General features: G+C 42.4%; 1 protein-coding gene across 1 annotated transcript in view; it reads right to left on the bottom strand.

The window, feature by feature from the left end:
• The window catches only part of LOC106574232 (lymphocyte antigen 75), a 40956-nt gene that overhangs the window by 13457 nt on the left and 12713 nt on the right, over positions 1–14786 (bottom strand). Inside the window, exons 13-22 of the mRNA XM_045697621.1 lie at positions 14640–14718; positions 14465–14536; positions 13976–14099; positions 13692–13727; positions 5837–6006; positions 5226–5290; positions 4945–5021; positions 1688–1824; positions 1095–1200; positions 766–920 (exon numbers count right to left, since the gene is read on the bottom strand). Of these exons, the coding sequence (XP_045553577.1) occupies positions 766–920; positions 1095–1200; positions 1688–1824; positions 4945–5021; positions 5226–5290; positions 5837–6006; positions 13692–13727; positions 13976–14099; positions 14465–14536; positions 14640–14718 (1021 nt within the window). The remainder of the gene's footprint in view (positions 1–765; positions 921–1094; positions 1201–1687; positions 1825–4944; positions 5022–5225; positions 5291–5836; positions 6007–13691; positions 13728–13975; positions 14100–14464; positions 14537–14639; positions 14719–14786) is intronic.

The raw sequence follows: 14786 nt of genomic DNA, 5'->3' as shown, positions 1-14786 counted from the left end.
CAAAATGCTGAAAGAAAGAAATCATATTTCTCCCCTCCTGTTCCTGAGACAAAATAAACATTTGGTCTATAATTTTGCTGCGAGGAAAGCTTAATTCTGCATCAGTTAATATTATAATAGGCTACATGTGGGGCCTACAGTCAGTGTCCAGACAGCTACTATTCCAACTATTGTGCGACTTATATTCTGGCATTCATACAGTGCCATTTGATAAATGCAAAGAGACCACTTACAAAACACAAATGTTGTGAATGACATTTTATGATTGTCATCCATTAGGCCTACACAAGTCTTGTAACCTGAATTGATGCGCACACTGCTGTCCGCGCGGGTCTCGGCCACTCATCTCTGCCATGGCAAAATGTCAGTGTTATCATCGAACCGCATCGCATTTTGAGCGTATTCCACACATTTTCAAGTCTATTCACACATTTTTCATGCAACTCGCGTGCGGCAACGATAAATAACGCCTACAGTTTCCCTAAAATCTGTTTTAATTATTGTCATGTTTTACCGGTATGGGGTACCCCACTATTCTGGCTTACTTTCACCCCTGATTCTAACCAACTGCCCTATGAGGGGAGTATACCTGCTATTTTTACAGTAAAAATATTCTATGGTTTCAGTTGAACGTTAAAAGAGGTATGTTTACTGTACATGCTACCTGGGGTTTAATGGAATTATAAGTTATAACTCAACTCATAGCCCACTGATCCCTGTGGCCTCGCTGAATAGAATTGAGAAGTGAAGTGAGTGGGAACTCACGTTGACGAGTATGGACCTGAGTAGGCCGTGAAGCAGGGGGTTAAAGTTGAGGTAGGAGACTGTGGACTTATCCACCCACTCTGGGACCTGCTGTTTGAGCTTCAGGCCAATCCATGTCTTACGGGGCTGCTCCGGCAACATGGAGGTCACAAAGTCTGACCACAACAAACAGATAGGCGCAACTAGTCAACAACCGCCGGTTAAGACTAACATTGAAGGGACATCAATCATTGGTCATCTCTAGGAGAATGGAAGGTTGTCCATTGACAAACGTGAGGAATAAAAAGACAGATAGGTAAAAGATATCTACTAGAAGGATTACTACTCACCCTGTTCAACTTGGTCTGTAATAGTAAGTAAAGTTCCTCTCATCGACTGACACTGCTCGTTGGCGTGTTGAAAAGTAACGTACAGAGGACTGATCACCACGTAGCACTGGAAAAGGCAACGACAACATTCAATAACAATTATTAGAAACTGGGTGGTTTGAGCCCTGAATGCTGATTGGCTGACAGTCGTGGTATTTCAGACCGTAAACCACGGGTATGACAAAACATGTATTTTTACTGCTCTAATTACATTGGTGACCAGTTTATAATACCCATAAGGCACCTCGGGGGTTTGTGGTATATGGCCAATATACCCCGGCTAAGGGCTGTATCCAGGCACTCTGCGTTGTGCTTTAGAACAGCCCTTACTTGTGGTATATTGGCCATATACCACACCCACTCTGGCTTACACAGAATGTACCTGTATGTAGACTAAATCAGAGGACGGGCTCATTGTTATGGCTGGAATGGAACGAATTAAACAGTATCACAACTGGTTTCCATGTGTTTTATACCGTTCCATTCACTCCATTTCAGCTGTTACTATATGACAGTCTCCAGTGTGTGTGTGTGTGTGTGTACGACAGACTGACCTTGTCCCTGAAGCGTAAATAGCCGTTCTCACAGGGCAGACCATCGGGGTGAGGGTCTCCAGGGTGGGTCTCTATAGCCGTGGTATTGTGTCTCTCACACACGAATGGCAGCTGCAGCTCACAGCTGTACTCGTACTCTGGAGGGGCAGGAGTGTGTCTGAGTGAGTGTGTGTGACCGGTCACATTTGAACCATAAAAGGTAACAACCCACTGGGCACACATTGGTTGAATCAACATTGTTTCAACGTAATGTGTCAATTGAAAATGAATAAAGTTGTCAAACCGGTACTATTTTCATATATTTTCAACCAGCATTGTAAACATTGAAATTAGGGTAAAACTTAAACTGAACAAAAATATAAACGCAACATGTAAGTGTTGGTCCCATGTTTCATGAGCAGAAATAAAAGATCCCAGAAATGTTCCATACACACAAAAAAGCTTATTTCTCTAAAATGGTGTGCACAAATTTGTTTACATCCCTGTTAGTGAGCATTTCTCCTTTGCCAAGATAATCCATCCACCTGACAGGTGTGGCATCAAGAAGCTGATCAAACAGCATGATCATTACACAGGTGCACCTTGTGCTGGGGACAATAAAAGGCCACTCTAAAATGTGTAGTTTTATCACACAACACAATGCCACAGATGTCTCAACTTTTAAGGGGGTGTGCAATTGGCATGCTGACGGCAGGAATGTCCACTAGAGCTGTTGCCCGATAATTTAATGTTCATTTCTCTACCATAAGCCGTCTCCAACGTCGTTTTATAAAATTTGGCAGTACGTCCAACCGGCCTCACAAATGCAGACCACGTGTATGGCATTGTGTGGGCGAGCAGTTTGCTGATGTCAGTGTTGTGAACAGAGTGCCCCATGGTGTCGTGGGGTTATGGTATGGGCAGGAATACGCTACGGACAACAAACACAATTGCATTTTATCGATAGCAATTTGAACGCAAAGAGATACCTTGACAAGATCCTGAGGCCCATTGTCGTGCCATTCATCATCATCCGCCATCACCTCGTTTCAGCGTGATAATGCACTACCCCATGTCGCAAGGATCTGAACACAATTCCTGGAAGCTTATAATGTCCCAGTTCGTCCATGGCCTGCATACTCACCAGACAAATCACCCATTGAGCATGTTTGGGATGCTCTGGATTGACGTGTCCAACAGCGTGTTCCAGTTCCTGACAATATCCAGCAACTTCGTACAGCCATTGAAGAGGAGTGGGAAGCATTCCACAGGACACAGTGGCCTGATCAACTCTATGCGAAGGAGATGTCTTGTGCTGCTTGAGGCACTTTCACTGGCTGTCGACATATCGATCCCGCTAACGGGATTCAAGCCATAAGAAGTTTTAAAGGTATCTGTGACCAACAGATGCATATTTATATTCACAAAAATGTGAAATCCATAGATTAGGGGCCTAATGAATTTATTTCAATTGACTGATTTCAATATGTACTGTAACTCAGTAAAATCTTTAAAATTGTTGCATGTTGGGTTTATATTTTTGTTCTGTATAAATAAATGTACTTAACCTGACTAACAGGTTGTTACATCAATCTAATTGACATAATCATCAGAACTATTTATACATTGAAATTGAGTTACATTCCACATAAAAACATACAGAATATGTTTCAATAATATATTCAATATACAGTATATTGGGTGGTTGAAATTGTTGAATTTTAGACTTGATTAGACATATTTTATTTGACCTTGTTTCAATGTTGATAGTAAAATGGCATGTTTGAATCAACGTCAATGTTTCAACGTCAAGCTAAATAAAAATGTGTATTGAAATAAAACGTGAAGCCACAGTCTAACAATGTCTGCCTCAACAGTGACTCCTACTGGTATACGTGGGGTAATGCACTTCAGTGAAAAACGAGTCCACCATCCAGATGCCTTCCTCTATGTACCCTGCTCAGCTTTGGAAACACAACACATTTAGAAGTAGTTACCATTAGCTCTATAAATACGATGCCAAATTCATGATATTCATGACTTTTACCTTTTGATATTTTGTTGTATATGAAGGACGGTTGGTTGATTTCAAATTAAATCTACAAGTTAATATGTTGGATTCACTTCACCATCTTAACCAAAAATCTAAGTTCAAGAATGGGACTAAATGAAATTTCCTGGTATTCTTAAGTTAGATTTTTGGTTGAGATGGAGACGTGAATCCAACATATCAATAATTAATTTGTAGACAAACTGGATATTGAATTGAGAACGCAACCAAATATCAACATTTGAAGGAGATCTTCTACTGGGATAGTATATATAGGGCCTATTATATATAATGAACAACATACAGTCAGCTCCAAAAGTATTCGGAGACTAACATATTTGTGTTGTTGTTTTGGCTCTGTACTCCAGCACTTTGGATTTGAAATGATACAATGACTATGAGGTTCAAGCCAGACTGTCAGCTTTAACTTGAGGGTATTTTCATCCATATCGGGTGAACCGTTTAGAAATTACAGCAGTTTCTGTACATAGTCCACCCCCCATTTTAGGGGACCAAAGTATTGAGACAAATTCACTTACGTGTATTAAAGTAGCAAAATGTTAAGTATTTGGTCCCATATTCCTTGCATGCAATGACTACATCAAGCTTATGACTCCACAAATTGGTTGGATGCATTTGCTGTTTGTTTTGGATTTGTGTCAGATTATTTTGTGCCCAATAAAATGTATGATAAATATTGTATTGTGTCATTTTGGAGTCACTTGTATTGTAAATAAGAATATACTAGGTTTCTAAAACCCTTCTACATTAATGTGGATGCTACCATGATTACGGATAATCCTAAATGAATCGTGAATAATGATGAGTGAGAAAGTTAGATGCACAAGTATCATACCCCCGAAAAAATTTGAACCTCCCCTGTTATTGTAATAGGGAGAGGTTAGCATGTCTTGAAATTAGATTGACGTTAGTCAGGTTAAGTACATTTCTTGAAGTTTTCCCCTAATTTCAATGTTTACAACACTGTTTCAAATCAAAAGAAAACAGTACTGGTTGATTACTTTTTTCAAATCCAATGTATTTTCCACGTTGATTCCACGTCGCAATACGTTGACAAATGACGTTAACCAACGTTGATTCAACCAGTGTGCGCACAGTGGGAAGTGTCATAGTAACCAACAGCCGACATTATAATCCTTTCTACATGATCTAAAGGAAAGAACTTGATTTCAACTACTCTTTGTGCTGTAGTTACGTTTCCATTCACCTGGGAAGATGTTCTTGTCACTGATGGATGTACACCTGCCCAGGAACTTAGCATGGTAGTTTTGCATAAGGGATAACCTAGAGGACAGGAGTAGAAAGTCATTCACTCTCATTCTAACCAACACACACAATAACATCACTTATATTTGACTTGAATTTTGATCTCAAGACACGTTTTGGAGGCAGTGTTTTAGAACGGGTGTTGCTGTTGCTGTCTGACCGTGTCAGGAGGCTCGTTGTTGGTTGGTGAGGTGTGACTTGCCACGTGACCGCGTGACTCACCTTATGGGGAAGTAGTGTCCAGGGTCTCTTATATCCACCCACCAGCTCTGTTTCCCTGCTGGCATCTGCCCAATCAGGTCACAAGTCAATTAATAAATAAACACACAAGGACAAAACAAACCCACTCCCTGCTGCTCTCTCTCTCTCTCTTGCTCTCTTGTCTTCATTTTATTAGGATTGTTCAGTGGCCTTCTTTCTCTCCATTACCGCTCTATATCCATTACAGTCAGGGTTGATATACTAGCCTTAAAGCTGAAATCTGCATAAGAGCAAACCGCGCCACAGTTCGCCCCCAGCACGTTAATGGTTTTTGTTCTGTTGATGAAACGGAGGAGAGGAACATCTAGCATCGTGGTTAAAAAGAGAAATTGCAGTACATATTCTACTGTTCTATTGTAAGTGCAATGATGTCAGGGGAAAACTGTGTTCGTTGTTGGAAGGAACTTCTTTGTGGTTGTAATATTGCAAACAAACGTGGCAGTCACGCCATTATGGATTCCAGCTTTAAACTGTTTCTTATACTAGCTAGATTTATACCGTACAGTCAGTCTGGCAAAAAGTTATGGTGTATGGTGTGTCCACCACGGTACTGTAATTGCACTATTCTGTACCTGTGGCAGATTATTCTGGATCTGTATGGCTGCGTTGGTGCTTTGTGGTGCTGCCAGCTTGCTGCCGTTGCTGTTGCAGTACAAGCGAGCCTCCTCGAATGGCAGCTTTGGTTCCGTCACAAACCAGAACTCGTTACCGTCAATGAATATGGACGTCTCATGGTGCCCACCTGCAACAGATCAATATCATTATTCTCAAATCCTATTTTTAGTACTCAATATATAAAAAAAACTCAGCTCATACTTCTTAACTGATGGCTTATCATACATTGGTATATAATTTCATCAGAAAAAGTCAAGAGATATTACCAAACCTACATGTCACCACCACTCACCCACAAACAGGAACAAGCCTGGCCTGCTGAGGAGTGACAGACTCCATCCAAGCTGGAGGGTTACTCTCATCTTATCTATCAACATAGACAGGGCTCTAACTCCTCTAGCTCCACAATGAGATAGGGTGCAGGCCAGGCAGCAGGTTGTTAGCCAGCCTGCCAGCTTAGTGGAGTCTGCCACTAGCACAGTCAGTGTAGTCAGCTCAGCTATCCCCATTGAGACCGTGTCTGTGCCTCGATCTAGGATGGGCAAAACTAAACATGGCAGTGTTCGCCTTAGCAATCTCACTAGAATAAAGACCTCCTCCATTCCTGTCATTATTGAAAGAGATTGTGATATCTCACGTCTCAAAATAGGACTACTTAATGTTAGATCCCTCACTTCCAAGGCAGTTACAGTCAATGAACTAATCATTGATCATAATCTTGATGTGATTGGCCTGACTGAAACATGGCTAAAGCCTAATGAATTTACTGTGTTAAATGAGGCCTCTCCTGGTTACACTAGTGACCATATCCCCCGCACATCCCGCAAAGGTGGAGGTGTTGCTAACATTTACAAGACCAATTTCAATTTACAAAAAAAGAAAAAAAGACTTCATCTTTTGAGCTTCTAGAAATGAAATCTATGCAGCCTACTCAATCACTGTTTATAGCTACTGTTTACAGGCCTCCTGGGCTGTATACAGCGTTCCTCACTGAGTTCCCTGAATTCCTATTGGACCTTGTAGGCATGGCAGATAATATTCACATTTTTGGTGACTTTCATATTCACATGGAAAAGTCCACAGACCCACTCCAAAAGGCTTTCGGAGCCATCATCGACTCAGTGGGTTTTGTCCAACATGTGTCCGGACCTACTCAATGCCACAGTCATACTCTGGACCTACAGTTGAAGTCGGAAGTATACATACACCTAGGTTGGAGTCATTAAAACTCGTTTTTCAACCACTCCACAAATTTCTTATTAACAAATTATAGTTTTGGCAAGTCGGTCAGGACATCTACTTTGTGCTTGACACAAGTAATTTTTCCAACAATTGTTTACAGACAGATTATTTCACTTATAATTCACTGTATCACAATTCCAGTGGTTCAGAAGTTTACATACACAAAGTTGACTGTGCCTTTAAACAGCTTGGAAAATTCCAGAAAATGATGTCATGGCTTTAGAAGCTTCTGATAGGCTAATTGACATCATTTGAGTCAAATGGAGGTGTACCTGTGGATGTATTTCAAGGCCTACCTTCAAACTCAGGGCCTCTTTGCTTGACATCATGGGAAAATCAAAAGAAATCAACCAAGACCTCAGGAAAAAAAAAATTGTAGACCTCCACAAGTCTGGGAGCAATTTCCAAACACCTGAAGGTTCATCTGTACAAACAATAGTATGCAAGTATAAACACCATGGGACCACGCAGCTGTCATACCGCTCAGGAAGGAGACGCGTTCTGTCTCCTAGAGATGAACGTACTTTGGTGCGAAAAGTGCAAATCAATCCCAGAACAACAGCAAAGGACCTTGTGAAGATGCTGGAGGAAACAGGTACACAAGTATCTATAGTCACAGTAATACGAGTCCTATATCGACATAACCTGAAAGGCCGCTCAGCAAGGAAGAAGCCACTGCTCCAAAACCGCCATAAAAAAGCCAGACTATGGTTTGCAACTGCACATTGGGACAAAGATCGAACTTTCTGGAGAAATGTCCCCTGGTCTGATGAAACAAAAATAGAACTGTTGGGCCATTATGACCATCGTTATGTTTGGAGGAAAAAGGGGGAGGCTTGCAAGCCGAAGAACCCCATCCCAACCATGAAGCACAGGGGTGGCAGCATCATGTTGTGGGGGTGCTTTGCTGCAGGAGGGACTGGTGCACTTCACAAAATAGATGGCATCATGAGGTAGGAAAATGATGTCGATATATTGAAGCAACATCTCAAGACATCAGTCAGGAAGTTAAAGGTTGGTCGCAAATGGGTCTTCCAAATGGACAATGGCCCCAAGCATACTTCCAAAGTTGTGGCAAAATGGCTTAAGGACAACAAAGTCAAGGTATTGGAGTGGCCATCACAAAGCCCTGACCTCAATCCTATAGAAAATTTGTGGGCAGAACTGAAAAAGCGTGTGCGAGCAAGAAGGCCTACAAACCTGACTCAGTTACACCAGCTCTGTCAGGAGGAATGGGCCAAAATTCACCCAACTTATTGTGGGAAGCTTGTGGAAGGCTACCTGAAACGTTTGACCCAAGTTAAACAATTTAAAGGCAATGTTACCAAATACTAATTAAGTGTATGTAAACTTCTGACCCACTGGGAATGTGACGATAAAAGCTGAAATAAATCATTCTCTCTACTATTATTCTGACATTTCACATTCTTAAAATAAAGTGGTGATCCTAACTGACCTAAGACAGGGGATTTTTACTAGGATTAAATGTCAGGAATTGTGAAAAACTGAGTTTAAATGTATTAGGCTAAGGTGTATGTAAACTTCCGACTTCAACTGTAGCTTTGTCCCGTGGAATAAATATTGTGGATCTTAATGTTTTTCCTCAAAATCCTGGACTATCGGACCACCATTTTATTATGTTTGCAATCGCAACAAATAATCTGCTCAGACCCCAATCAAGGATCATCAAAAGCCGTGCTATAAATTCTCAGACAACCCTAAGATTCCTAGATGCCCTTCCAGACTCCCTCCATCTACCCAAGGACGTCAGAGTACAAAAATCGGTTAACCACCTAGCTGAGGAACTAAATGTAACCTTGCGTAATACCCTAGATGCAGTCGCACCCCTAAAAACAAAAAACATTTGTCATATGACCCTAGCTCCCTGGTATACAGAAAATACCCGAGTCCTGAAGCAAGCTTCCAGAAAACTGCAATGGAAATGGCGCTACACCAAACTGGAAGTCTTCCGATTAGCTTGGAAAGACAGTACCGTGCAGTATTGAAGAGCCCTCACTGGTGCTCGATCATCCTATTTTTCCAACTTAATTGAGGAGAATAAGAACAATCCAAAATGTATTTTTGATACTGTCGCAAAGCTAACTGAAATGCTGCATTCCCCAAGAGAGGAGGGCTTTCACTTCAGCAGTAATAAATTCATGAACTCATGATCATTAGAAAACAAATTACAGAGTTCTCTTTAAATCTGCATATTTCTCCAAAGCTCAGTTGTCCTGAGTCTGCACAACACTGCCAGGACCTAGGATCAAGGGAGACACTCAAGTTTCTTAATACTATATCTCTTGACACATTGATGAAAATAGTCATTGCCTCTAAACCTTCAAGCTGCATACTGGACCCTATTCCAACTTAACTACTGAAAGAGCAGCTTCCTGTGCTTGGCCCTCCTATGTTGAACATAATAAACGGGTCACTATCCACCGGATGTGTACCAAACTCACTAAAAGTGGCAGTAATAAAGCCCCTCTTGAAAAAGACAAACCTTGACCCAGAAAATATAAAACCTATCAGCCTATATTGAATCTCCCATTCCTCTCAAAATGTTTTGGAAAAGCTGTTGCGCAGCAACTCCCTGCCTTCCTGAAGATAAACAATGTATACGAAAAGCTTCAGTCTGGTTCTAGACCCCATCATAGCACTGAGACTGCACTCGTGAAGGTGGTAAATTACCTTTTAATGGTGTCAGACCAAGGCTCCTAGACCTTAGTGCTGCTTTTGATACCATTGATCACCACATTCTTTTGGAGAGATTGGAAACCCAAATTGGTCTACACGGACAAGTTCTGGCCTGGTTTAGAGCTTATCTGTCGGAAACATTTCAGTTTGTCTCTGTGGATGGTTTGTCCTCTGACAAATCAATTGTACATTTCGGTGTTCCTCAAGGTTCCTACTGTTTTCACTATATATTTTACCTCTTGGTGATGTCATTCGGAAACATAATGTTAACTTTCACTGCTATGCGGACGATACACAGCTGTACATTTTGATGAAACATGGTGAAGCCCCAAAATTGCCCTCCCTGGAAGCCTGTGATTCAGACATAAATGAAGTAGATGGCGGCAAATGTTTTACTTTTAAACTCAGACAAAACAGAGATGCTAGTTCTAGGTCCCAAGAAACAAAGAGATCTTCTGTTGGATCTGACAATTAATCTTGATGGTTGTACAGTCGTCTCAAATAAAACTGTGAAGGACCTCGGCGTTACTCTGAACCCTGATCTCTCTTTTGAAGAACATATCAAGACTGTTTCAAGGACAGCTTTTTTCCATCTACGTAACATGGCAAAAATCAGAAACATTCTGTCCAATAACTATGCAGAAAAACGTATCTATGCTTTCGTCACTTCTAGGTTAGACTACGGCAATGACTACTTTCCGGCTACCCGGATAAATAAACTTCAGTTAGTGCCAAACACGGCTGCTTGAATCTTGACTAGAACCCCAAAATTGTATCATATTACTCCAGTGTTAGCCTCTCTACACTGGCTTCCTGTTAAGGCTATGGCTGATTTCAAGGTTTTACTGCTAACCTACAAAGCATTACATGGGCTTGCTCCTACCTATCTTTCCAATTTGGTCCTGCCGTACATACCTACACGTATGCTACGGTCACAAGACCCAGGCCTCCTTATTGTCCCTAGAATTTCTAAGCAAACAGCTGGAGGCAGGGCTTCTCCTATAGAGCTCCATTTTTATGGAATGGTCTGCCTATCCATGTGAGAGACGCAGACTCGGTCTCAACCTTTAAGTCTTCATTGAAGACTCATCTCTTCAGTAGGTCCTACAGTGGCTTGCGAAGGTATTCACCCCCCCTTGGCATTTTTCCTATTTTGTTGCCTTACAACGTATAATTAAAATAGATTTTTTGGGGGTTTGTATCATTGGATTTACACAACATGCCTACCACTTTGAAGATGCTAAATATTTTTAAATTGTGAAACAAACATGAAATAACACAAAAAAACTGAAACCTTGAGTGTGCATACCTATTCACCCCCACAAATTCAATACTTTGTAGAGCCACCTTTTGCACAAATTATAGCTGCAAGTCTCTTAGGGTATGTCTCTATAAGCTTGGCATATCAAGCCATTGGGATTTTTGTCCATTCTTCAAGGCAAAACAGCTCCAGCTCCTTCAAGTTGGATGGGTTCCGCTGGTGTACAGCAATCTTTAAGTCATACCACAGATGATAAATTGAATTGAGGTCTGAGCTTTGACTAGGCCATTCCAAGACATTTAAATGTTTCCCCTTAAAGCACTTGAGTGTTGCTTTAGCAGTATGCTTAGGGTCATTGTCCTGCTCCGTCCCAGTCTCAAATCTCTTAAAGACTGAAACAGGTTTCCATGTATTTAGCACCATCCATCATTCCTTCAATTCTCACCAGTTTCCCAGTCCCTGCCGATGAAAAACATACCCACAGCATGATGCTGCCACCACCATGCTTCACTGTGGGGATGGTGTTCTCTGGGTGATGAGAGGTGTTGGGTTTGCACCAGACATAGCATTTTCCTTGATGGTCAAAAAGCTCAATTTTAGTCTCATCTAACCAGAGTACCTTCTTCCATATGTTTGGGGAGTCTCCCACATGCCTTTTGGCGAACACCAAACGTGTTTGCTTATTTTTTTCTTGAAGTAATGGCTTTTTTCTGGCCACTCTTCCGTAAAGCCCAGCTCTGTAAAGTGTACGGCTTAAAGTGGTCCTATGGACAGATACTCCAATCTCTGCTGTGGAGCTTTTCAGCTCCTTCAGGGTTATCTTTGGTCTCTTTGTTGCCTCTCTGATTAATGCTCTCCTTGCCTGGTTCGTGAGTTTTGGTGGGCGGCCCTCTCTTGGCAGGTTTGTTGTGGTGCCATATTCTTTCCATTTTTTATTAATGGAATTAATGGTGCTTAATGTTCAAAGTTTTGGATATTTTTTTATAACCCAACCCTGATCTGTACTTCTCCACAACTTTGTCCCGGACCTGTTTGGAGAGCTCCTTGCTCTTCATGGTGCCCCTTGCTTGGTGGTGCCCATTGCTTAGCAGTGTTACAGACTCTGGGGCCTTTCAGAACAGGTGTATATATACTGAGATCATGTGACAGATCATGTGACACAGATTGCACACAGGTGGACTTTAACTAATTATGTGACTTCTGAAGGTAATTGGTTGCACCAGATCTTATTTAGCAAAGGGGGTGAATACATATGCACGCACCACTTTTCCATTTTAAATTTTTTTAAATTTTTTGAAACAAGTCATTTTTTTCATTTCACTTCACCAATTTGGACTATTTTGTGTATGTCCATTACATGAAATCCAAATAAAAATCTATTTAAATTACAGGTTGTAATGCAACAAAATAGGAAAATGCCAAGGAGTGAATACTTTTGCAAGGCACTGTATGATTGAGTGTAGTCTGGCCCAGGGGTGTGAAGGTGAACAGAAAAGGCACTGGAGCGACGAACCACCCTTGCCGTCTCTGCCTGGCCGGTTCCCCTCTCTCCACTGGGATTCTCTGCCTCTAACCCTATTTCGGCGGCTGAGTCACTGACTTACTGTTGCTCTTCCATGCCGTCCCTAGAAGGGGTGCGTCAGTTGAGTGGGTTGAGTCATTGACGTGATCTTCCTGTCGGGTTGGGGCGCCCCTCTGGTTCGTGCCGTGGGTTTGATCTTCGTGGGCTATACTCTGCCTTGTCTCAGGGTAGTAAGTTGGTGGTTGAAGATATCCTTCTAGTGGTGTGGGGACTGTGCTTTGGCAAAGTGGGTGGGGTTATATCCTGCCTGGTTGGCCCTGTCCGGGGGCATCGTCGGACGGGGCCACAGTGTCTCCCGACCCCTCCTGTCTCAGCCTCCAGTATTTATGCTGCAATAGTTTATGTGTCGGAGGGCTAGGGTCAGTCTGTTATATCTGGAGTATTTCTCCTGTCTTATCCGGTTGTACTGTGTGAATTTAAGTATGCTCTCTCTAATTCTCTCTTCTCTCGGAGGACCTGAGCCCTAGGACCATGCCTCAGGACTACCTGGCCTGATGACTCCTCGCTGTCCCTTGTCTACCTGGCCGTGCTGCTGCTCCGGTTTCAACTGTTCTGCCTGCGGCTATGGATCCCTGACCTGTTCACTGGATGGGCTACCTTGTCCCAGACCTGCTGTTTTCGACTCTATCTACCACACCTGCTGTCTCTAACTCTGAATGATCGCCTATGAAAAGCCAACTGACATTTACTCCTGAGGTGCTGACCTGTTGCACCCTCTACAACCAATGTGATTATAAGAGTACATGGCCAAGATGTTCAAGCGTTCATAGATGACCAGCAGGGTCAGATAATAATAATCTCCACTCGGCAGAGCCAGAACAGGACTGGCCACCCCTCAGAGCCTGGTTCCTCTCTAGGTTTCTTCCTAGGTTCCTGCCTTTCTAGGGAGTTCTTCCTAGCCACAATGCTTCTACATCTGCATTGCTTGCTGTTTGGGGTTTTAGGCTTGGTTTCTGTATAGCACTTTGTGACCTCGGCTGATGTAAAAAGGGCTTTATAAATATATTTAATTGAAATTTGATTGACTTACCAGGATTGTACCACTCTGGGTTCTCGGGAGTTTTTCCTATTTCAAAATGAACAAACAAACAGTTATTTTCAACTAACAACAAGATTGAACGTGTAAAGGTCACCAAACATATTCCCAAACTCTGATTCCTAAATAGGGTTTCTTGTGAAAATGGACAGAGGACTGTTTATGTTGGCCAACCGGTTCAACGTGGGTCAAGCAGACACTTTTCAGTTGAAACTAAGGAGGAGCTAGGACACGTTTACAATCACATGGCCTGTGTGTGTGTGTGTGTGTGTGGTTACCACGGGGGATCTGGCAGACCCACTCCAGCCTGACGTCACAGTGGAATGGGGTGGCGTAGAATGGCCGCGGAGGGAATTCATGTATCAGGAAGACAAAGAAACTCTTAAAGGTTCCTTTCAGTGTCTGGTAAAAGACAAGAGAAAGAGACATTTGTTTCAAGAGGACAAACCATTTCAACATCGACATGAGATATGACAACCGTAGACAGATATTCATCACCAAACTGTTTCTGTACCCTGGGGCCAGTGGCTTTTATAGATAGTAAAACTCCTGGCCCTGATGATAATGCCTGACAGATTGTAATGACAGTGCAAAAGATGCTTCACAGGTAGTGAGAGGGAGCTCTAAAATGGAGCATGTGATGTAGGAAGAAGCTGACATGAACACAGAATGAGGGCGGGTTTAAGTAGTGACAACTGCCATGACCACCCAACCAGCAGCTGCTCTGCAGTTGTTGAGGCCGTATTCCAGTATCTGAACCAACCCACCTTAAAGGCTGTGCAGCCACGGTTGTACTCATCATCCTCGTGGAACTCTTGGGGGAAAATGGCCATGGACACCTTCGGATGAATCACGACATGTAATATTATCATAATGGTTACTTATTATAGTATCTCTACGGGAGTTACACACAGAGGTACAATGTTTTTGTCCTCTACTCACAGGCCTGTTGTCGCTCCACTCCCAGGAACCAGCAGCTGGGTTTCTCCTGTTCAGCCCCACCCAGAAGAACCGGTCATCACTGGGACAGACAGGACACAAACACTGTTAACAAACATATCAATCTCACATCTTTTTTGGGGGGGGGGT

This window comes from Salmo salar, chromosome ssa16, assembly GCF_905237065.1.
Source record: "Salmo salar chromosome ssa16, Ssal_v3.1, whole genome shotgun sequence".
Taxonomy (NCBI): Eukaryota; Metazoa; Chordata; class Actinopteri; order Salmoniformes; family Salmonidae; genus Salmo; species Salmo salar.
The sequence above is the reverse complement of the archived record's forward strand: the minus strand, read 5'-3'. Positions and strand labels throughout refer to the sequence as shown.